The 22,604-nt window shown below is 39.7% G+C and overlaps 1 protein-coding gene and 1 long non-coding RNA gene across 2 annotated transcripts in view; one reads left to right on the top strand and one right to left on the bottom strand.

The window, feature by feature from the left end:
- LOC122979186 (FERM and PDZ domain-containing protein 1) overlaps positions 1-22,604 on the top strand; it is a 43,344-nt gene that overhangs the window by 11,601 nt on the left and 9,139 nt on the right. The window contains exons 3-12 of the mRNA XM_044346441.1: positions 11,186-11,308; positions 11,599-11,762; positions 15,845-15,947; positions 16,092-16,137; positions 18,345-18,449; positions 20,227-20,322; positions 20,772-20,897; positions 21,034-21,153; positions 21,729-21,865; positions 22,378-22,597. Coding sequence (XP_044202376.1) covers positions 11,190-11,308; positions 11,599-11,762; positions 15,845-15,947; positions 16,092-16,137; positions 18,345-18,449; positions 20,227-20,322; positions 20,772-20,897; positions 21,034-21,153; positions 21,729-21,865; positions 22,378-22,597 — 1,236 coding nt within the window. The 5' untranslated portion in view covers positions 11,186-11,189. The remainder of the gene's footprint in view (positions 1-11,185; positions 11,309-11,598; positions 11,763-15,844; positions 15,948-16,091; positions 16,138-18,344; positions 18,450-20,226; positions 20,323-20,771; positions 20,898-21,033; positions 21,154-21,728; positions 21,866-22,377; positions 22,598-22,604) is intronic.
- LOC122979188 lies at positions 6,022-7,935 on the bottom strand. The gene is made up of 3 exons (XR_006402809.1): positions 7,733-7,935; positions 7,355-7,515; positions 6,022-6,533 (listed from the first exon to the last, which is right to left on the bottom strand). It is a non-coding gene; the product is annotated as an uncharacterized LOC122979188 (long non-coding RNA).

Genomic DNA, 22,604 nt, shown 5'->3' with positions numbered 1-22,604 from the left:
GAACTCCTCACCCTATCTCTAAGGCTGAGCCCAGACACTGTCCGGAGGAAACTCATTTCAGGCGCTTCTATCCATGATCTCATTCTTTCAGTCACTACCCAAAGCTCATGACCATAGGTGAGGGATGGGACGCAAACACAATTGAGAGCTCTGCTTTCTGGCTCAGCTCTTTCTTCATCACAACGGTCCGGTACAACGCCTGCTTTACTGCTGATGCTGCACCCATCCGCCTGTCAACCTCACACTCCATCTTACCCTCATTTGTGAACAAGACCCCAAGATACTTGAACTCCTCCACTTGGGGCAGCATCTCACTCCCAACCCGGAGGGAGTAGTCCACCTTTTTCCGGCAGAGCACGATGGCCTCAGATTTGGAGGTGCTGAGTAATTATTTATTTATGTCAGTTAGCATTGTTTGTAGTTAGATAAAGCTTGCAGACTGGAGTAAAACTAACATTGGCCAAACGTAATATTTACTTGAACACATGGTTAGGGATTTTATTCTAAGGCAAGGATGAGGCTAGGATATACTAAGCTAACTAACTAAACTATACTACTTTACCACACTTTGTATGTTATGTACACCTGAATTCGCCCTTCCCACTATCCATATTGGGCTCTCATGGCCACAACTCAAGAAACAATGAGCTTTTTTCACAGCAGACATTTTGACTTGTCATAGTAGTAAAAACACAGGTGTTTCTAATACTAATGAACTTGTATTAGAAATACAAGTTAGACTAAGTATGTGTGGAATGCAATAACATATACAGAGAAGAATATGGAGATGCCACTAGTGAACAAATGTACGAGAAAGCATAAGTGTGGGCAGTGGGGGATAATCTATAAATGCTGCCACAGCCCCATTAGTCAGCTTGTGTGTGTGTTTATTTCTCCGCAGTGTTTGTTTCCCTGCCCAGCCCCAGCCTCAGCATTAGGGGAAAAATCCACCCTAAAACACTTCATTGCTGGGAGATGACATTAGGGTTTCCCACAGTGTATTATCTCAGAGGCATGCCACTTCACCTGAGATAAAGACTTCCCTGATTATGCCAGAAGAAATTATTATACTTTTAACCTTTTGGGAGGAAAGCAGAGGCATTAATTCTCACAGCAAGAGACACATGTAGTCTTTAAGGAGTGAGGTGACTGTTTAGATCATCACTGAATAACAACATTGATTGTTATGGTGGGTTCAGAGCATGTCATAATGTTAGATAAAAAGAAAACTTTTTACTCTATAAATTGAGTAAAACAGAAGCAAACAGCTCAGACAGTCACAATCAGGTGAAGATGTGTGAGGAAAAAACTCTGCACAACCAAAGGAGCAAAGCAGCTCTGTCAGTTTAGTTTTTAGTTTGATAATCACGTGCTGTACACATTTCATCCAATACTGTTTGAATCAATCTGAAGTTAGTTAAAAGTTAAATGTTTGTTTGAACTTGTGCTTTTGCTTCAGCTCTGTGTCAATTACATTAATGTCTCAGATCACAGAGTTACCTGGGGGAAAACCCTAGAAATGATGTCATATTGAGATATTTCCAGTGCAGTCAATCACACTTCTTAGAGTTTGTACCTCACCTGCACTCATTTGGTATTTTGGTAACTCATCTTGCACTAAAATAGGTGCAGCAGGAGAAGTGTAACTGGCATTCCAGTAACACTACAATTAAACAGGAAACAATTGTGGGAAATTGTCACTTATACAAGCTTAGAAAGGCTCAAAGAAACTAGTAGTTTGACAGTATTGACATTATTGTAGAATGTAGCCATATCTTATTACATGCACCACTACAGTGAAACAATAAGAAAAAGAAATCCTGCAAAGCACTAACGCAGAATCCAGTCTTATTTATTTCTCTAAAATGCTCTTATTGTGTGAATCACTGTGAATCATTTCGAATAAAATTGGCTCTTGGCATCATTATTAGGCTGCAGTGTACTGTGCATGTCCCAACTGTGTGGGTGTGGACACAATAACACACCCATGAACATGGTTATCTGGCACTATGCCTATTCTCTACAGGCTGCTGAAGTCATTCACATCAAAAATGTAGAGAATAGATAAAAAGTATAATAAGCTCATACATAATTGGGAGAATATTAAATGAATATATTGGAACTGTCAAGTAAGCGATTCCGTAAGCAATATACTGTATATAAGCAAACTACAGAATTATGCAAGATTATTTGGTAGCCATGGTAACACATATTTGCATCAGCACAAGTGCAGGGATTTTCCCTGATACATCAGAAAGGGAAAATGAGTTTAAGAGGTGTGTTGTGCTTGCGTCCTACTCTGTGTAATTTTGGTAGTTCCTCATAAAAAAGTGAGTGACCACACAGCAACTTTCCCCTGGCATCGTGGTACAAAATGTCTTGTTTTCATCGTGTTTCCAGCTGTCCATCATTATTTATGTCATATGTGGTCCAGATGCAGTCTCGCCTAATAATGCTCATAACCACTTATGTCTTTGTGAGCTCTTTGTGACCACCAGAGTGGATGAATAAATGCATAAGGTGCAGTAAAGTGCAGCATGACCCGTTAACATTCTCGGAATAAACTTTGTCTTAATTTTCCTCCCAGACGTGGCACTGATGATACAGGATGACAGTCACTAAAACAGTTACCTCAGTTATCAGTCCATGTGACTTCATGTTTAGATCTCTTGGTTCATTAGTAATAAGTCAGTGTGAGCTTAGTACTTATTATTGGTCCAGTGAGTGAACAGAACTTGACAGGAAGTGTCTTCCTCCAGCCAGTCAGTCCCAGGATTCAACATCGAAACCTTTCAGTCACAAGCCTCTCTTTCCAAATTCTATCTCATGACTCAAAAATATCTTATATATCGAAAATGGCAACAAGCACAACATCATTCTTTAAGACCCCTCTAGACATTTTTTTAGATATATAAAAATACTATGCTTTGAAAAATAATTTGTTTCTAATTATAGTTTTTCCACAAAGGAAATTACAATTACATCATTCAAATCCTTAAAATGATATCTACTTCTTCTCCCTCATTGAAAAATCCAGAATCCATGAATATTCAAATATTTAGTTTGACTGCTGGACACATGCAGTAGGATGTCTCCTACTTCACTAAAAAGTTAGTTCTCAGTGTATGTGCACTGGAGGCCTCAATTTTCCATATTGCACTTGTGTAAGTTGCATACTGGACCATGATTGGCTCCACACTAGTTATGATGTCACACTTCCTGCTGGTAGGTACGCAACTTAAAGGTCCAGTGTGTAGTCTTTAGTAACATCTAAAAGAACAGACTTGGTAAAAATTGAATAGATTATTTATAAGTATATCTTAATTAGTGTCTAATCAGCTGAAAATAATAATTGTTGTGTTTTTGTTACCCTAGAAATAAGCCCTTTATATCTACATGGGAGCCGGTCCCCCTCCATGGTGGCCGCCATGTTGCATCGCTATGTTTCTACAGTAGCGCAGAACGGACAAACCTAACACTGGCTCCAGTGAGGGCCGTACGCATTTTAGATTCAGTGGGCGACTACCGGAAATGCACCGGTTTTAAAACAAAGAAGAAGAAGAACGGACCAAACATTTTGTATTGTGAGAAGTTTTTGAAACCAAAATCTGATAAATGGAGGATCATACTTATTTAGAAAATCACAGGAGCGTGAATTGTCGTCGTCAAAGAAATGAAAACACGAAGAAGCTAAACAAAATCGGGACAAGCAACGGCATAAAACGAGGATAAACCCAGATGGAAATCCCTGATGAGAGAAATGTTTGCAGACTGACGCCGAAGTTTCCTGTTTACGGCTGGACAGGTAAGAGTGTAATGTATATTTATTTTGCCCAGCTGGTAATGGTTCAAAACCTAGATGATGTACAATGTTTATTAGCAGTATATTAGTTTCCCTGAAAAGAAACGCCACCACGTAACGTTAAATATTAGCACACTTTAGCCTCAGTTTGTGCCTCTCATGGAGCTGGTGGTCTGATAAGAGACAACAGGGAGGCAACGTCGTGCTAATAACCCAACGATTTATTCATTTTCTTTGGCAGTAAGACAACACATTGATTGATAGCTAAGATATTTAGCGCTGGTGATGTGCTAAAGACAGTAAGTTAGAGTAATGAGTTAGTGTGAAAGATAAACGGAGGAGAAGTCTGCTCATCACCGAGCTAATACATCCTGTGAATTTATATTTATATTTTTCACAGTGCTCCATGATTTCATTGTTTGCTCCTAATTTGTCATTTAGGAGCACATGTACACATTGGGGGGCAAAGTTAGCTTATAGTCCAACACAAGTAATGTTTTCCCTGTTTCAATGTTGAAAAACATGTAATTGCTACCGGAGTTTTAATTTTACATTTATCAGTCAGAAGTGGAATTTTCTGTTATTTATTTTGGTATGTTTATCCAGGCCAGCCAAGGCTCCCAGCATCTTAGGACATAACATAATGTATTACAAGGGTTTGTGACTTTGTTATGTAGCACTTATTTTCTTGATGTTGCTGTTGTTTCTCCAGCTATGAGAGAGGTCCTGTAGCATCGATGCATGGTATTGCCTTTATCTTCCTCCTAAAGTGACTGTGTAATAGGTCAGGGGTATTTCACCATGTGCCATTGATGGCTGGGAGTACATAGGTTTTCATAACAACCAAAGACAACAAAAGTTGATTTCACTGAATAGCTACTTGTCTCTGACTGAAAGTGTGTTAATCAATTAAATAATCTGATCTAGTCTGTTGTTGGGATGAAAATCTGCATGGAATAAGGTTGAACAGTTTCTGGTGAGCACATTAGATAGATAGATAGACAGACGGATAGATAGATAGATAGATAGATAGATAGATAGATAGATAGATAGATAGATAATAGTAAGTTCATTCATTTGTGCTGTTTTATTTTTCTCAGGCACTATGGGTTGGCATTATTCACCATGTCTGTGACATTCACACCCGCCATATCAGAAGTATTGCAGACCAAGTCAGGAGAGGTCTAGGTAAGTGATACACATTTGTTTGCCTATGTAGCATATTAACATACCCTGTAAGTCCTACTCTTGGTTAAAGAACAGTATTTTCACATGTACAACTGTATAAAATGTATGAAATAGTAAATTATCTCTATGTGTAACGGTACTGTCTTCCACAGAAGCAGTTTTCCATGCAGCTGCTGCTCTACACACAGCTCCTGGAGCAGATGAGGAACAGCAGTGCCAGTGTATCATGGGTGTTGTTCCTGCCATGAGAGCATCTTCATCCAGAGCAGTAAATTGAATACCTTTGGTGTGGTTTTGGTCTGACCCTTGTCAGCTATTATATGTGCAGCAATTTGACTGCTGGACGGTGATCGGATAAGTTTAATCACACTGCTTTTAGTGTTCAAACAGACTAATGATTTGATAGATTATTGTCTTTATCAGAATCAACTCTGAAGAACACAGAATAAGCTGTCAAAATGTTTGTCTGAACAGTAAAAGCTGCATGTTTATGTTATCCTTTTATTGTCCAGATTGAAAAGGGCGTCCAAAAATGTTTCTGTTAAATAAAAGATATTTTTATTGCAAATGTCATTATTCTTAGTGTTGTTTTTTATATTTTTATTTTGTGGTTCAAACTAGTGAATTACAGTTAACATAACCTGAAGTGGCAATGAAAATGAATCCATAACATGTACTACAGTGCCCTGTTCTGAGGATCAGTGGTATTCCGACTTCACTACTGTTTTATGTTACTTTATAAATATAAATAATGACAATATAAATTGATGGTGGAAGTGGTAATGACAATATACTGACTACAGGGAAATACTGTCATTGTATAAGTATATATTAATATGTTTATCATTGTAATTATCACAGCACATCTGATGAATATCTTTTATTTGGTAAACTTGCACATTTAAGTTGAATAAATGTGAATATATAAACAAAAAGTTTAATAATTATCCAGAAAATATATAAATATAGAAAATGTATAGAACAAGTATGAAATAAATAAAATATCAGAAATGTAACAAATAAAAATGAGATGATTTGATGCCTTGATGATGAACAGGCAGGTGTGTGAGTACCTGAGATACTGTGTGGACGTTCCAGAGGACCTGGAGGGAAACTCAGAGGCCAGGTGTGAAACCAGTGTGATGTCTCTGGAGGACCAGGGAACTTGTCCCTGGTCCTCCAGCATAACGGTACTCCCGGTTGTCATCCCCAGGCTTCCTGGTTTGGCCAAATACCATAATGTCCTCCCAGTACCATCTGTGAATGCATAAAAAGCATTTTCAAGACAGTACTGGGAGAAGTGCGGTATTATTATTACACAATCTGCAGGGTACTGGCCACAGCATTTCCTCTCCCGGTCCATAGGCATGTCCGTACAGTTACTATAAATACTCCATGGTACCCCTGGCACTCCAGCAAACGGTGGGACACCATGCCTGCACTGATGTATCATCAAGGCATCAAAAATGAACCCTGGCTGCCTCTGAAGCAGTTCACTGGTGAGCTGCCTGTACTCCTCCAAGGTCATCTCTTCAAGAAGTTTCTGAAAAAATAAAACACAGGAAAAACACAGATAAGGCTTTATAGGTTATAAGTTTCATGATATGTTGGAAATATGGTAATGGTAGTGCAGAATATGGATTGTAGGCTGTCCAGTGTTCCCAAACATGTCTACAACAATAACATGATTTTTTTTAAAAAGTCAAAATATTGCTGCTCGATATGCTGTTCCTATATAGTATTTATATAATCATTCAGTAGTGTTGCTGATGTTTTCTGTAGCCTCTTTTATACAGAGAACCCACATTATAGGCGTAAAGAGGATCCAAGGGGAGGACATTTCTCTCCGTTTGATAACGTTAAAAGTAAAGTTAGACCTTTCTGTCGGCTTCCCAACTCATTTTAAAAAGACGAGAGAAAGAGAGAGAGAGAGCAGCTGTGGTCGAGTGAGCTAGAGGGTGAATGAAGAGAGGGAGCACTAGTAAAGTTAGTGGGGAAGCTGGTGAATCTGATTGATAAACGTTATTTTCTGATTGTTTTACAGCGGTTAGTTTCTAAAGCACAAACACACCCACACACCTCTTCAACCCTGCAGCTATGCACTGCGCCGCCTGATTTGGTCTGAATACGGGCTAAACAGAACAGCGAGGCGGATTACAGGCGCAGTATTCCCGCCTTGAATGGGCTGTGTAAGAGGGGCTACTGACTCACATTACACTGATAACACATCAAACTATACAGACTACAGTAATGTAAAGCACAGAGCTGCTATGTAAATACCACTTTGTGTTGTATTGGCATTTTTAATATCGTGCAGAACGGGTAGGAATATGATAAAATAATTGTATAAATAACGTCACAAACCTCAGTTGCTTCGGTCCCTTCAGAGGGTTTCCAGCCTCTTGCCCTGCTTCCGCAGTGCTGGTGTTTGCTCTCCTCCCTCGCCTGGCCCTGCCTGCAACAGAACCGCTAACTCGCCCTCTTTCTCGCCCTCTTCCTCCTCCTCTAACCTCCAGTACCTGACTCTGCAAACGGATAATAAAATATGTAACGTTATCCTGCCAACGCTATCTCGCTATCAATAATGCCTAACGTTAGAATAAAATAACATAAGTTTTATTTAGCATGACGTTGCTAATGTTAGCTTGTATTACCAAAACAATAAAACACTCATAACTGCTATCTTACTTGTGAGCTATAACCTATAGTGTTATAGACTGAATAATTAAATAACATCTCCACCTCATCGCTTGACTTGTTAGCAATGCTCGAAGTTGTCGTGGACGATGACATCTTCAGCAAATAGCTTCTTGTCCTTGAAGGCCACTGTAGCTTCTGGAATCTCTCCAAAGTCTTAGGGAGGGGAGGGGTTAGCGGCGGAGTGCTTCAATCTAGAACCTCACTGTTAGAGGCCGCTAAATACCACACATATTACACACTGGACCTTTAAGGTGATCACAGAGAAACTTTTCTTCTTCAGCAGGTGAATTTGAAAACAAGCTACTAGTGTCAAACTCACCACATACATCATTCTGCACTTCCAACAAAATGACCAAGAAGAAAAACAGATTTTGAGTGGAGGGGGACTTTACATAGCTATCTTAACATTATCCAATAGTAAGGCAGTGGTGCCTAAAGGTTAGAGAAGCAAGCTTGAGACTGGAGGGTCACTGATTCAGTACCCCAGACTGGCAGGATAAATCTGGGTAGGGAAAGTGAAGAAGTAGTGCTTGCACCTCCCTCATTACCACCACTGAGGTGCCCTTAAGGCCTTTAACCTGCTCCAGTGGAGCTTCTCAGTGGCTGGTAAATCAGACGGTGGTTGTACTGGGCAGCTTCCAGGTGTGAATGTGTAACTGTGTGAATGTGATCAGGGCTTTCCTGAAAAAGAGAGCATTGCTCTCAGTGAAAATTCCCCTGAATAAATAAAGGTTAAAAAAAACAAAACAAGTTGTGACAGTCCTGATGCAGTGACAATATTCATGAAAAGTGTGCGGTTGAGAAATGAAAGAAATGAAAAGCATCTTGTGATTGGTGTGAAAGGGAAGTACAGTGTTATATTCCCAGCAGCCTCTAATGTTCTAATGTTACACCTGTTTAAATCACTGATTATCTGCCTCTTGAAGGAAGCCACTTCTCTGGAAATCCATGATTTCAGGGCTTCAGAGCTTTTACTGTATGTGTCTATGTATTTGTGTACAGTATGTATCTATTTCACTTGTGAGATCACCACACTAGAGTGATGGTGGATATATTCTGACCCCAACAAGCCTAAGTACACTTCTGCATTGTGTCTCTGTAACCTGAGAAGTGAAATCCTGCAAGTGGAGCAAACAGGAAGAGTGAGATATGGAAGAGAGAGAATTGAGGGGAAAAGTGAGGGGCCAATAGGATGAAAAGAACAAGAGAGAAAGAGAAGCAGGAGAGGGTATTCACAGACAGATGGATGGATAATGTGCTTATGACTCAAGATCCCCCAGGAGACATTGCTGTCTGGCTGTGTCACTCAACACTTTCATCACTAAGCCTTCCTCTTCTTTCACCTTTTATCACACTTCTCTCTTTTATGTGCTCCTTTCATTCTGTTTTTTGCTCTTGTCACATCATACTGTACCTGATGCACTGGATACCACTCTCTTCTTTCCTTTCTTTAAACATCTAACTCCTCGCCTCCTCTCGTCTCCCTCCCCGCCCTCTTGTTTCCTCTAATGGATGCTACTAATGCCCATCATCAGCAATGTCCGTCTGGGGGAGATTCCTTCCTGCAGCTGCTCGCTGAGGGACGCAGCAGGCCTGCTGAGATCATTCACTCATTCATTCCATCCATAAATCAGTTCATCCCTCCTCTGTTTGTTGTCTTTAATCATTCTTTGTCCATTTGTAGCTTTCTAATTCATTCATCCATCCACCTATGCATTTTTACATTAATTCATTCATGCATCCTTTAACCATCCATTCATTTGCTCTCATTCATTCTTAAAGAACTTTATTGACCGCTTATTTCATAGAAAGGTGATTCTACATGAGTGCTCCCTACTTGAGTATCTACTTCCCAGTCACAGCCTAGTAAATTCAGCTTTTGATGATGTATTAGGTAACAGTTAATGACCAAGTCTTTGTCTGACTCAGTCATCCTCTCACTGGGAGGATGGTTTTGTGTGTGTGTGTGTGTGTGGTGAGTGAGAGGGAGATTTTGAGAGCAAATACTTGTATTCTCTGCTAATGTTTATGCATTTTGACAAGCCTCTGCAAGTTCACTTAAAAGCAAAAGCACAAAATCTGGCAGCTTTTGTTTTTGGCAAGTGATCAATAGTTAAAGGAAAATTCCCGTTTATTTCAACCTAATGTATTTCCCATAATGTGGCCATTGTTGGTTCTATGATTCATGCTAACTTTGCACTTGTCAGCTCCATTATAGAGATACGGGGTAACAGGGACGCTTCAGTCACACAGAAAATAAACAGAGAACGGGGCAACTCACCGGCTAATCTAACCACCTTTTTTCTCACTGTGTGGAGAGCTGATCATCTGGTCCAGTCAGCCTTGGTGAAGCTTTTATTGCGCTTACAGGAACATAACGAGCATAGGTGCCTTCAACTCGAGTACCTCAACTGGTTCACTTTTTAGATCTTTTTACCGGATGAAGGATTTTAGTCATCCTAACCCAGTGTGTCTGTGTTTATTTGGGACTATATCCAGTCATTCAAGGGAACATGAATGTCTGTAGGCTTGTACGTGTGTGTGTGTGTGTGTGTGTGTGTACGCTTATATGGCATTACCTAAAATACTGTATATGTATGCTTCCACAAGGAACCAATTAGCCCGACTAAACCTCACAGGCACCAGAGGTGACCCATGTCCATTACATCCAACTCACCAACCACCACGGCCTGTCAACAATCATTTATGATGACCACCTGCCTCACAGCAAACACAGCAGGGACCCATTTAAAGGAGACGCTAATGTTAAAGGAAATTAGGAATTATTGATATTGATGTTTATTGAAGCTTGAACGCAACATGCAAGCAATTGGCTCATAACTCTGGCTAAGAGCCTATTTGACTGCATGAAGCCACAAGTGACATCATTGTTGGCCTCAGTCCCTGTCTAATACCCAGAAGTCCCACTGCCAAGCCTAATGCGTGTGTGTGTGTGTGTGTGTGTGTGAGTGTGTGTGCTTCGTTTTGTTCTGGCCGCTGTGTCTCTTAAGCTTCACACTTTGCAGGTTCTTTTCACACCTGCGATTACCTTGCATCATGTGTTCTGATGGCAAAGATCTGATGGAGTTTATTTTACACATGGCATTTTCTCATGAAAACACAGATTTCCATCATATTTGTGTTTTTTAAAACAGACAAAAACCCTTTGGCTTGCTTTTCACCATACAGGTCATGTGGTTTTGATAAGGGTTTTTTGCACCTGAGCTCCTGTTTAATTTTCTCATGTTTCCTGGTTGGACTCATGCACAAAACATTTATTAAATTGGCTATTCATATCACCCATACTTTATTATTTATGAGGCCAAATGCTTCTCTTAACAGCTCTTGAGGTGCTTGAGCTAGCTAGATCTACATACATACATAATCTCATGACCAGTCATATGCATTTGAATTCCAGACATCTCACATGTATTCTTGAGCCATTTAACCAATTTTATTGTATGTATGACTCCTTTGACCTTTGCCTCCTGCCAGGTAAATGGAGGTGCAGGACAGGAGCCGCTCCCCGTCCCGCAGGACCAGCAGGGTCGAGCAGGTAGTTGGACGATGGCTGAGACGGTCCCGAGACTTAGGCAGCAGGTCTCACTCTCTGAGCAGGTAAACCTCTGTCGTTGTCTTATTTAAATGGATGGTTATGTTAACATTTACATTTGCATTTACAGAATTGTCAATTTAGATTCTCTGTTTAATCTGACCTGTTCGTTTTTTGACTGAGAGGCTCCTGTGTTTCAATCTAATAACAAATAATGTATGCTACATTTGATACTGTCTGTTGTCTTTATTTTTCTAATACAAACAATTATGAAGTTGTTCACCAAAAACTGATGAAACTGCCAGAGCACAATTGTAAATACATGTTTCCTTTTTCTTGTTATGACCACCTCCAGAGACAGGGTTGCAGTAGATGGGAAGACAACAGAGTCTGGTGGCTCCGATCAGAGGAATTACCCCTTCCGCTTCAATGTTCAGATCCAGCGGGACCCAAACCTCAACTCTCATGGCCTCACTCTGTCCCCCCAGACTCCCATCCTGGTGCAGGAGGTCACCCCAGGTACAACAATATATACAGAATATAGACAGCATTTCAAAAACCTGATCTTGAACTTTGAATCAAAGTGGTCTGCTACTATGCACACTTAAAAACCTCAGTGTGTTTATACTTGTTTTTAGGAGAAATGGCTAACACAGCAGTAACAACACATTGCTCAGGTTCAGATCAGATCAATCAGAAACACCCCTCCTGGTGTCCCTGTCAACACTGTCAGTGCTGCTCTTAATAAGACCAGGGTCCCTAGTTCCACATCCACTGTCTACAAAAAGGCCATGTATTCTGAAATGCTGTGTACAGCAGATGCATAAATAACTGTCAGACTTCATCCACATTGATGTAACTGTCTTGTCCCTAAAACCAATGCAGCACCTCTCACCCTGGTGAATTTGGTTTCATTGCTGACACTGAATGTTTAGGTCAGCTCTGGTTGGTACTTCTCATCTTCCCCACACCAGCTCAGGCTCCTTCCCCCACAGAGATCACATTTTATGTGCCAAGAGCCAGTTTCCATTGCCAAGGTCTGCAGTCTATTGGTCTGCTTTGTCAGTGCCTGTTGTCCAACGACAGTGGACTTAGAATAGCCTGTACCACCCAGCTGAGGGGAGAGAAACTGTTCTGTCTCCACAGCCACCCTTCAGTAGAAATATATGTAACATAGTGAAGACAGCCTAGTGGTCTCTTCAGGGCCATACTGTACAATGATGAAATTGTTGGACAGAGCCAGGACATACTAATTAACAGAAGCTGTAGGCATTGTTATGTGGATAACAGACTGTCCCAGGATTCAATGTAGAAACCTTTTAGTCACAAGCCATCTCTATCTCTCAAATGACTAACTCTTAACTTCCTGTCTTACGTAAAGAGCTGGAACGTACAACATTGGCATGAAATAATTCAGACAGGAACACACTCCAGCCAAGTATGTGGCCATAATTTGTAGGATAATTGGTAGGAGGTGATTAAAATCCAATATATTCTGTTCTTGCAAGAGAGAAAAAAAGAAATGTCCTATTCTCCCTGTTCTTCTTTCCAGAATCCACATAGCATACAGCAAGTCTCCTCAGCAAATGCACAATTGGAGCTGTGCCAGACCAGTACAGGCCTCTGGCCAGTGTACAAAACAAACTGTAAAAAGTGCAACCTCCAAGGGAGGCTGATGTGCTCATTCTGCATACATGCACACAGAATCACATTAACAAAGGAAACGCATTTTCGGACTGATGTTGTGTGTGCATGCGTGTGTGTGTGCCTGCGTGCGTGCATGTGCAGCATCTTCAGTATAACGAGGAAGCAAAATGGTTTTGGGATTTGTAAGAGGCATGGAGTTTTTGCCCTTAACTCAGGCTCTCAGGCGGTGTTTCCACCCAGACTAGTACTGTCCACAAGAACCTTTACCAATCAAATGCTTTATGTACTGTGTGCTATGCAAGACATGTTTAATGCAGGGGTTAGGGGTATTATAGAGGTTGGATTCTGTCTGCTGGAATCTCAGCAAAGGAGGTAGGATTTGCAAATAGCCTGAGGTGTGTCTGGGAAGGTTAACTCAGGGCAAAAAAAGCCCTCTGATTTAAATTAAGTTTGTGGGACTTGAGGGTGTGTCAGCAGTAATAGGTGGACATGTCATCCCTACTGCATCCCATGGCACAGCACCTCTTACAGGTCAACTCCCAGTCAGTATGTGCTATCTGTACTATCTGCTGCTGTTAATGCTGTTACATCTAATGAAGAGCTGCAGTCTTACAGTTCCTCAGTGACTTTCCCAAAATAGAACATGATTTACTTACAGCTCTCGTAGTTCTCACTCACTTTAGGATTAATTGCCTTTTAGAGCTGATGCCAACCTGTATGCCATGCAAAGTGAATCATTCAAAAATTACTTAACTTGTGCCAATTGACCATCACTGCCTTCAGTATGTTTTGTTATATAATGTCTGTACACAACTCCCATATATGCATGCTTATGGCTTATGGCTCTGACTGAAAGAGGCAAAATACAAAAATGTATATTCAACACTTTTCTAGCACTAAACATGCATGCTACAATGCATTTTACTAAAACAATGGATTGATGAAAAGTTCCTAAATCTGTGTCAGTTTTGTAACATCAGTCAATTATATTCATTCATTGTTTAATCTTGTTTACCTTTGTACACAAGATTAACTGAATACATTTGAACAAATAACAGCCTCCACCCAGTCAATAGGATATTTTTTTGTTATAAATTTGATTGTCCTTATGTATATGTTTAGTCATCTTAATGACTAATTATTTTGCATTGGCCACAAAATTAAATTGTAGCTTTTTTTCACACACACATCTCACAAGATATGCTAATAAAAACTCAACATAGTACTGATGAGTGAGGTACTGACATTTTTACTGTTACCAACTAGCAAACTATCATAAAGACTATCATTTGTATAGCACTATAACAAGGTTCATTATTGGAAAAGTATTTCAGCCAGAAGCTATAGCTCCATGAATATGTTATAGCTAATGACAATGACATAGTTTCCACCACTGTACTTCATATACTATCTAACTTACAGAAATCCAGTGCATGCAGAAAACATAACTGCTGCATATGTAATAAACTGCAACTTAACAAGTATATTCAGTATTTACAATTTTTTTATTGTCAGTTAGAGAAAATTGCATGATTATGTAAAAATCATGAAATGAATGCTATGTATTATATCCTGCCTATGTTTTGTACTCTGAAGTGCAATTTGTCTGCTGAGCTGCAGAGCCAAGAGGGTCTGAGTCCCCCTGAGGTCCAGGGGCAGATTACCTCGCTTTCTCCTGTCTGGCTCAAGTCTGCTCTGTCACCATCTGCTTCTGCTTGTCCCACACACACACACACACACACACACACGCACACACATACACACATATGCACTGTTGCTCATGTCTCCAGTGGCCCTGCTAAGCCTCACTTTTTCTTCTTTCTGTCTCTATGACACGTGCTGCAGCATCTTGACAGTGAAATATGAATCCTTTATCTAAAAGCATTTTCAGAGCTATCAATGTCACCTGCATCTGTCCATGTTCATTTTGGTTGTAAAATCAATTAATAACTTAAATCACAATGATATAACTCAGTATTGAAGTGTTACTTAGAAAAAAATATGCTGAAGATGCTACAGTCAGAACCAGGATTTTTGCTTTGCTGCCAGTGGACCCATTTCAGATCGCCTGAAATTACAACTTGATTTATCCACCAGTGATTTGTCTTTTAGCATTTGTATGGTGGAAACTCAGGGTAAAGACCCTGTTCGGGCCTTTGCACACTTATACACTGTATCCCAGGATATTACTTGTTGAAAATGAAATCCGATTTTTTTCATGAGGTTGTGCATAAATATAATAAACTAATTTAGAGTTACCAGCAGTTCTATAAAATCAAATCTTGCCAGCATTCAGCATATTGGCTCAAAGCGCTAGAAATGCTTGGTGCAATGCCTTAATAGTGTAAAACTCAGCTTCACTAATGCAATTCCATTCTCATTCCAGATTTTCAGTTTTTCAGTGTTTCAGTTTGGGGTTTTTTCACCACCCTTTTACAAAATTTGCGAACACAGCAAGGGGCAGTGTCATCTGCAGAATTCGAGCAGTTGTCGAGCATTGTCTGTACAAAATATCATCTCCTGTTATGAACATCTACTGTTACTTTTGGTCACAATTGAACTATTGTGCATCTTCTTTAACACTACAGACTGTACAAGGTTTTTTTTGTCAATTCATTGCCTAGTCTAGTCTATCCACTACCTTTGCCCCTAATGTTGTCAGTATTGGTGACTGTATTTTTAATTTTTTTAAAAGGGCATTGTTTGAATGTTAGTCACGTACAGTAGTGACTAAGTGGTCAGCAAAACACTAAATTGCAAGTACAACAATTAGATTATGGTCCTCCTTAATGGCTGGGTTTGGAGAGCTGTTTGAAAAATTATGCATCAGTGTGAGATGAAAGGAGATCAGTAGAATACAACATACTGCCTGTCACCAGCCCCAGTTGTGGTATGAATGCAGACCAATTCAACACCCTCAGGCATGACAACACAAGGACATTTTGTGTGTCCAGGTGGTCCTGCAGATGGCCGGCTCGTCCCTGGCGACCAGCTTGTGAAGATCAATAACGTCGCTGTCGATGACCTGACCCCGGAGCAAGCTGCTGAAATAATCAGGTCTACACAGACAGCTGCACTCACAAACACACATATATGCACAAGTATTGGTACAAACACAAGAAAAAAGTGTTTAAAATTAAGATTCGTACATCACATCTCCACAAACATCACCTCAACAGCCACCCTTTCTTTTCTTTTCAGAGAGTGTCAAGACACGTTGACAATGACTGTCCTCAGAACAATGTTGGTGAGTCTACTGCATCTAACTAACAACACACACACAAATACTTCACAGAAACACTCATTTCCACACTTGTAGACACTTAATTGGATGATGGCTGTTTGGACAATTCCTCTAGTTTCCCCTTTTCATTCAGTTGTGAAAACAAACACAAGCATGTACAGTATGTGTACACATGCCTACATGCTATAGATGTACAATGTCTATGTACACATGGGATTCTAAAATGCTGTTGTCAACAAACACATAAATCAGCATGTCAATGAGGCTTGGGGTCAAGCGTCGTTGCTAACAACCATTGTGTCACCGAGGTCCCACCACTGCATCACTGTTAAAGGTGACAACATGTTATATACCCTCTATCATGGTCACTCCATCTGTGTGTGTGTGTGTGTGTGTGTGTGTGTGTGTGTGTGTGTAGGTTGTACACCTCAATCTGTGTGTGTGAAGTTGACATACGTGTTTGCGCTAAGGTGAAGTGGATCGGTAAATAAATGGCTGCTCCTCAGTGATTCTCATCAGCGGCTCTGCTGATGGAAGCACCTTTATGGTCTGATTCATGGCTCACAGCTCCTCCAAGAAATCATTACTGAGCTTCAAGGAATTATTAGCATTTCACAGAAAATATTCATCTTTGTCATGATAATAATAATAATGTAGACAGATAGATAGATAGATAGATAGATAGATAGATAGATAGATAGATAGATATTGTGCAATATATATTATATAATATAAAAATAAAGTGGAATAAAATCCCCAAGAATAAAGATGAAAAAGAAAAAAGACAACAGTAATAATGAAACAGGTAATACATGTAAATAAAAACAGTGTGCTAGGATTAATAAAAGGCTTTTTTTTAAAAAAGATATGTTTTGAGAAGTGATTTAAAAGATATCACAGATCCTGCAAGCCTCAGATTCTCAGGCAGGGACTTCCAGAGCTGAGGGGCCCTGACTGCAAAGGCCCGGTCACCTTTAGTCTTGAGCTGGGACTTAGGAACAGCCAGCAGAGCCTTGCCTGGGGATGTGAGGCAGTGCTCTGGCTCATAGGAGAGCAGCAATTCAGCAATGTAGCTGGGAGCTTAACCATGAAGTGCTTTAAATGTGATCAGTAAAATCTTGAATGAATTCTAAAACTTACCAGTAACCAGTGAGGAGATCCTGAAACAGTGTTGATGTGATCTTTTCTTCTAGTATTTGTTTAAAGCCTTGTAGCTGAAGGCATGAGATCATTTTTTGGCTTAACCCTGAATACAATGAATTACAGTAATTAAATAATAGCATGGATGACTTTCTCCAGATCAGACTGGGAGAGAAAAGACCTGAATTTTGAGATACTCCTCAGGTAATGAAACATGATTGAACAACAACAATTGTTGTGCCTGTTGATGGTAAGAAACCATCAAAAGAGTTCTGAGCCAAGGCTCATCTAAGTGAATCAGACTTGTATTATAAACACACAGTGATGTAAGAGCTTTAAGGGATTGTTTGACAGTTTCCTCTGATGCTTTCAGTAATGAAAGATTATCTTTGTTACTAAGCACCAGTACTTACGATGAATATAAATGCACAACGAATATCTCCTAAATGTAAAATGTATTTGGATGCCTGTGTTGTATTCACAGATAGGATTGGTAATACTTCAATAATGCATTTTTAAAATTCTTGCACACATCGATGTATCATAATCACTTGTCTCATTCTGCCTCCTATCGTTTACATTTTTCCAATATTAGCTGAAGTCCAGTCCACACAGTTCACATTAGACCCTGACAGTGCTTTGATATTTTATTTGATAGTATTTGTGTAGATGAAGACTTGCTTTTGTTAAATAATCAAAACCTTTTCTCAACACATTGCATTGCAACATGATATATTTGATATCAACATTGGCTTTTGGTTGTTTATACAGTTTTCCAACACTTGAGTAACATGAGACAAGAAACAACTATAGAAAATAGCAAAGATTTTAACTGCAAACGTTAGTCTACAACCGAGTAGTATCATCCCAAGAAAACTACCGGGGTTCATATAGTTAACCTATTATTAATTGCTTGAATAAAATGCAAAATAAGGCTGCATATATTTTCATTTTCTTCACATGTACCACTTTATGCTCTGCTGAACATATACTGTACCAGCATCATATGAAATACTGATTAAATTATGCAAATATAACCTGCTTTACAGTTTATTGTCATGTACTCCCAGGGCCCAAAGTCATCATTCATCACACCAGAGAAGAGGGCAAAGCTCAAATCCAACCCTGTGAAAGTTCACTTTGCTGAGGAGGTGGAGGTCAACGGACACTCTCAGGTGAGCGTGAAAACATTTTGTCCAGTTATTCTGAGAACTTCTCCCATCCCTCTCTTCAGTGTTTATTATCATCATCTGTTTGGCAGCATTTCCTTGAGACACTAAAGAATTCTTCTTCAGATTCCATTTGCACACAATCTGTATCTGGATACATAATCGGGATAATGACGTCTAACATCTGTTATTAATAAGCCATCTCACTTTCTCATTTCCTGCATTGTGATCAGATCTCAATATGCACTCTCAATAACAATAGCTAGTTAGACAGAGTTGCTGGACTTGTAAACAAACATGTGTTTCAGATGAAGGGAGGTGTTATATGGGCTCCTCTTATTTTTCCTTTACTGAGGAAAGGATCATCTGTAGCTTTTTTTCCAGACTTGCTTGTGATAGCTGGAAAAGTCAGTTCGATGGCCTTCCAACTTATTTGGATTAACAATTATTTTCATTATCAATTAATCTGTCACTTATTTTCTCGATTAATCGATTAGACGTTTGGTCTATAAAACATCAGAAAACAATGACAGATGACAATCACAATATCATAGTGCAAAGTGACATCATCCAATGTTGTTTTGACAAACAAATGTCCAAACCCCAAAATATTTAATTAACAATGATGTATGACCAAGAAAGGCAGCAAATTCTTAATTTTAAAACCTGGACTCATTAAATATTTGGCACCTTTGTTTGAAAAATTACTTAAATGATTAATCAATTACCAAAATATTTGCCATTAAATTTTCTGTCGGTCAATTAATTATTGCAGCTCTACACTGAGTTAAGGTCTCCTAGATTTTGAATAATGAAAATATTTGATAAAACAGATAGTGCTTTATATGTCAGGTATACCTTTGCACTATGAGGAGTAGTGATGGTTTATAATTGGTTAGTATTATGCCATACTATATGCAGTTTTTCTTTTTGAAGCCTGGCTCTGGTTGGAGTTCCCATCATGCCAACGGATGTGAAATTCGCTGAATGAGGAAAACCACATAGGCTGGAGTGCCTATTACTAATCACAGAGAAAACACGGATCGATATTTGCTTCATCCTCCTGTCCTAATGTCTGTGATTACAGGACAATAAGCATCAGATTAGGGGGAGTGTGTGTGTGTGTGTGGGGGGGGGGGAATTGCCATTGTTAAAAGGGAGAGAAAACAAGAGAAATGGAAGATGGGAGGGTGACAAGGGAGGGGTTGTCTAAATCTGAAAGCTCTCCGTTTGAACTTCACAACACACAGACATCAATGTTGCATTACATCACAGTGTCAATACAGCAAAACACTTTCTAAAATCATGAGAGAACAGGGATGAGGTAGAGAGAGATGACTCACTACAGCGAACGAGCAGGGCAGACAGAAACAGGCCAGAGGAGAAGAAGATATGATGTGAAGAAAAGCTCCGTGAGCAGAGCTGAAAATGAGACATGGCCTAATCTCTCTCTTTCCTCTTGCAAGTGTGTTGTAATATGCAAAACATGCTATTTTATATTTTTAATCTGGCTTCCCAGTATTTCAAAATATAAATAAGTTTTGTGTGTAAAAGCAGCAGCGTCAGTGTATCTAGGACAAACATTCCCCAGGCAAAATAAAACATCCAGTTAAATCTTTATATTTTTGTGTCTCAAACACACACACATCTTTCTTTTCTTGTTTCTTGCTCATATCTCTCTATCCGCCTGTTACTCATAATCCTCTTGAACCAGCAGGTTTTATGATGCTCACATTTTCATCTGACACCTCCCATAACATCTGACCCCTTGTGTGGCTTGCAGGGCAACTCGCTGCTCTTCCTGCCTAATGTTCTGAAGGTGTATCTGGAGAACGGGCAGACCAAGGCCTTTAAATTTGAACCCAGCACCACAGTCAAGGTACTGTGCAATGATACAGTCGACCATATTAACTTCCATTCTTAATTATTACCAACATTCAGGCTTACAATTTTCTTATACTGGATACTTAGCTGTGTTAAAGCCAACATTCATTATGTGTTTAACCTGGCGTCAAGGATCCTGTATGTTCACCTCTGTGAATTTGAATGTGATGTAGCTTTAAGCCTGCAGTAAGCTCCATATTTAAACATAACCATATAACTGAGACTCTATTGGATTGAATAAGTCCAAATTTAAAAGCTACAGCTGATATGATTCACTCACTCCCTCAGCCTTTATCAGTATTAGATATATCTGTTTCCTGGATTTGCCAGTCTTCTCCTTGCTTCACTGAGACCTCCAAACCTCAGCTCAGCTCACCTCAGCAAATATATTTCCTGATGTGATAAAATATTGTCTCACAAGATGTAATTTTCTTTGTGCATCAGGACATTGTGATGACACTGAAGGAAAAGCTTTCTCTCAGCCGTATTGAACATTTCTCCCTGATGCTGGAGCAGAGGCACAGTGCCACCAAACTGCTGCTCCTACACGATGAAGAGAGGATACACCAGGTACACACACTCACACACACACAAATAAGAATAAATCTACCTCTCTCCTTAAATAACAGTTTAAACCAGCTCACCCTCTTTGGTGCAAAATTTGTTGCAGTCAGTGTACTCCCCTTCTTTGTGTGTGTGTGTCCAGGTGGTCCAGAAGAAAGAGGCCCATGACTTCAGATGTCTGTTCCGTATTTGTTTCATGCCCAAAAACCTCCAGACTCTGCTGCAGGTGGATCCCACTGCCTTCGAGTACCTCTACCTGCAGGTAGATTAATGAACCTCTGACCCACAGAAAACCACCAGACTGCATTTGAACTCACCATCCACACCACCACCAGTCTGTTTTAATGTTTGTTTGAGTTCAAACTCAATTTTTCCCCTTAATTTGATTATTTTTATATAGTATGTGAAAGGGCTGCAATCAGGATTTTGATGTCTAAATCAAATGAGGAAGCAAAGTATTAACACCCTCAAGAAATCCAGTTAGTTTGTCCACTTATTAGTGCAGATGAAGCATCTTACCTTAATGTAAAATAGCACTCAGCAGACCAGTTTTATCTCTGCCATGTGGTTCTTTTGTCACTCAGCAAGTAAAACTGAATACTATACTGCTATACTATTAACACTGTATAAATACAACATTTAGCTTGACCTACAGGCATTTTCTGCTAAATGTTGACCTCCTCAGCTCACAATTAGGAAGAAAAAGCCAAAAAGCTCCTCTTACAGCAATTCTGTATTATGTAAACATATGTTATGTTAAGCTTAGCCACATAATGTCATTGAAAAGTAAATCATGACTTGTTCCAACAGTGTTTTTTTCATCTCTGTGTTTGTTAGGGGGTGAATGATGTGCTGCAGGAGCGTTTTGCCGTAGAGATGAGGTGTAACACCGCCCTGCGACTCGCTGCGCTGCACATCCAGGAGAGGTTGGCGAGCTGTGGACAGTCACCAAAGACCAACCTGAAGACAATAACGTGAGACGTACACACATTTAAAATTTCCAGGACATTACCATAGAGCAGGTCCTTGAGCTCCTGAAATCAAGAGTGTGTAATAAGACAAATATCATATAATTGATTTAAAACAGCACATCCCTATAAGTCATATTTTTGTTATTTTTTATCATACATGCAGACCACACAAATATGACTCTGCTTGAAATGTAACAGACAAATATTAGTTTCACAAAAGAAATTCATATTAATGATGTTCGTCCAATAAGCCATTTTTAGCTCTGGTGGCATTAAATTAAAGTCTTAACACTTAATAAGACCTTTTCCTGTACATTGCCTGCCATACACACAAATACGTACACACAACTTAACTTACAATATCTGTGGAAAATTTCCTGAACATGTTTACTTTCAAGCGACACTAACAGTCACACACTCACACAAGCTGTGTAGTACAACCGGAGTTTCAGCTTGGTAACATATATGTACACACAAACAGACTTTATCAAACTTTGTTTGTGTATTTCCTCCAGGAAGACTTGGGGCATAGAGAACTTTGTGTCTTCCACATTGTTGAGGAACATGCGAGAGAAAGATCTGAGGAAGGCCATTGCCTACCACATGAAGAAGAGCCAATCACAGCACGATCCCAAGCAGAAGGGCCTGCCAGCCGATCAGGCGCGGATAAACTATCTGGAGGAGCTGAGCGACCTCAAGTCATTTGGAGGAAAATCCTTCAGTGCCACCATGATGGTAGGGT

The sequence above is a fragment of the Thunnus albacares genome, chromosome 3 (assembly GCF_914725855.1).
Source record: "Thunnus albacares chromosome 3, fThuAlb1.1, whole genome shotgun sequence".
Lineage (NCBI taxonomy): Eukaryota > Metazoa > Chordata > Actinopteri > Scombriformes > Scombridae > Thunnus > Thunnus albacares.
The sequence above is the reverse complement of the archived record's forward strand: the minus strand, read 5'-3'. Positions and strand labels throughout refer to the sequence as shown.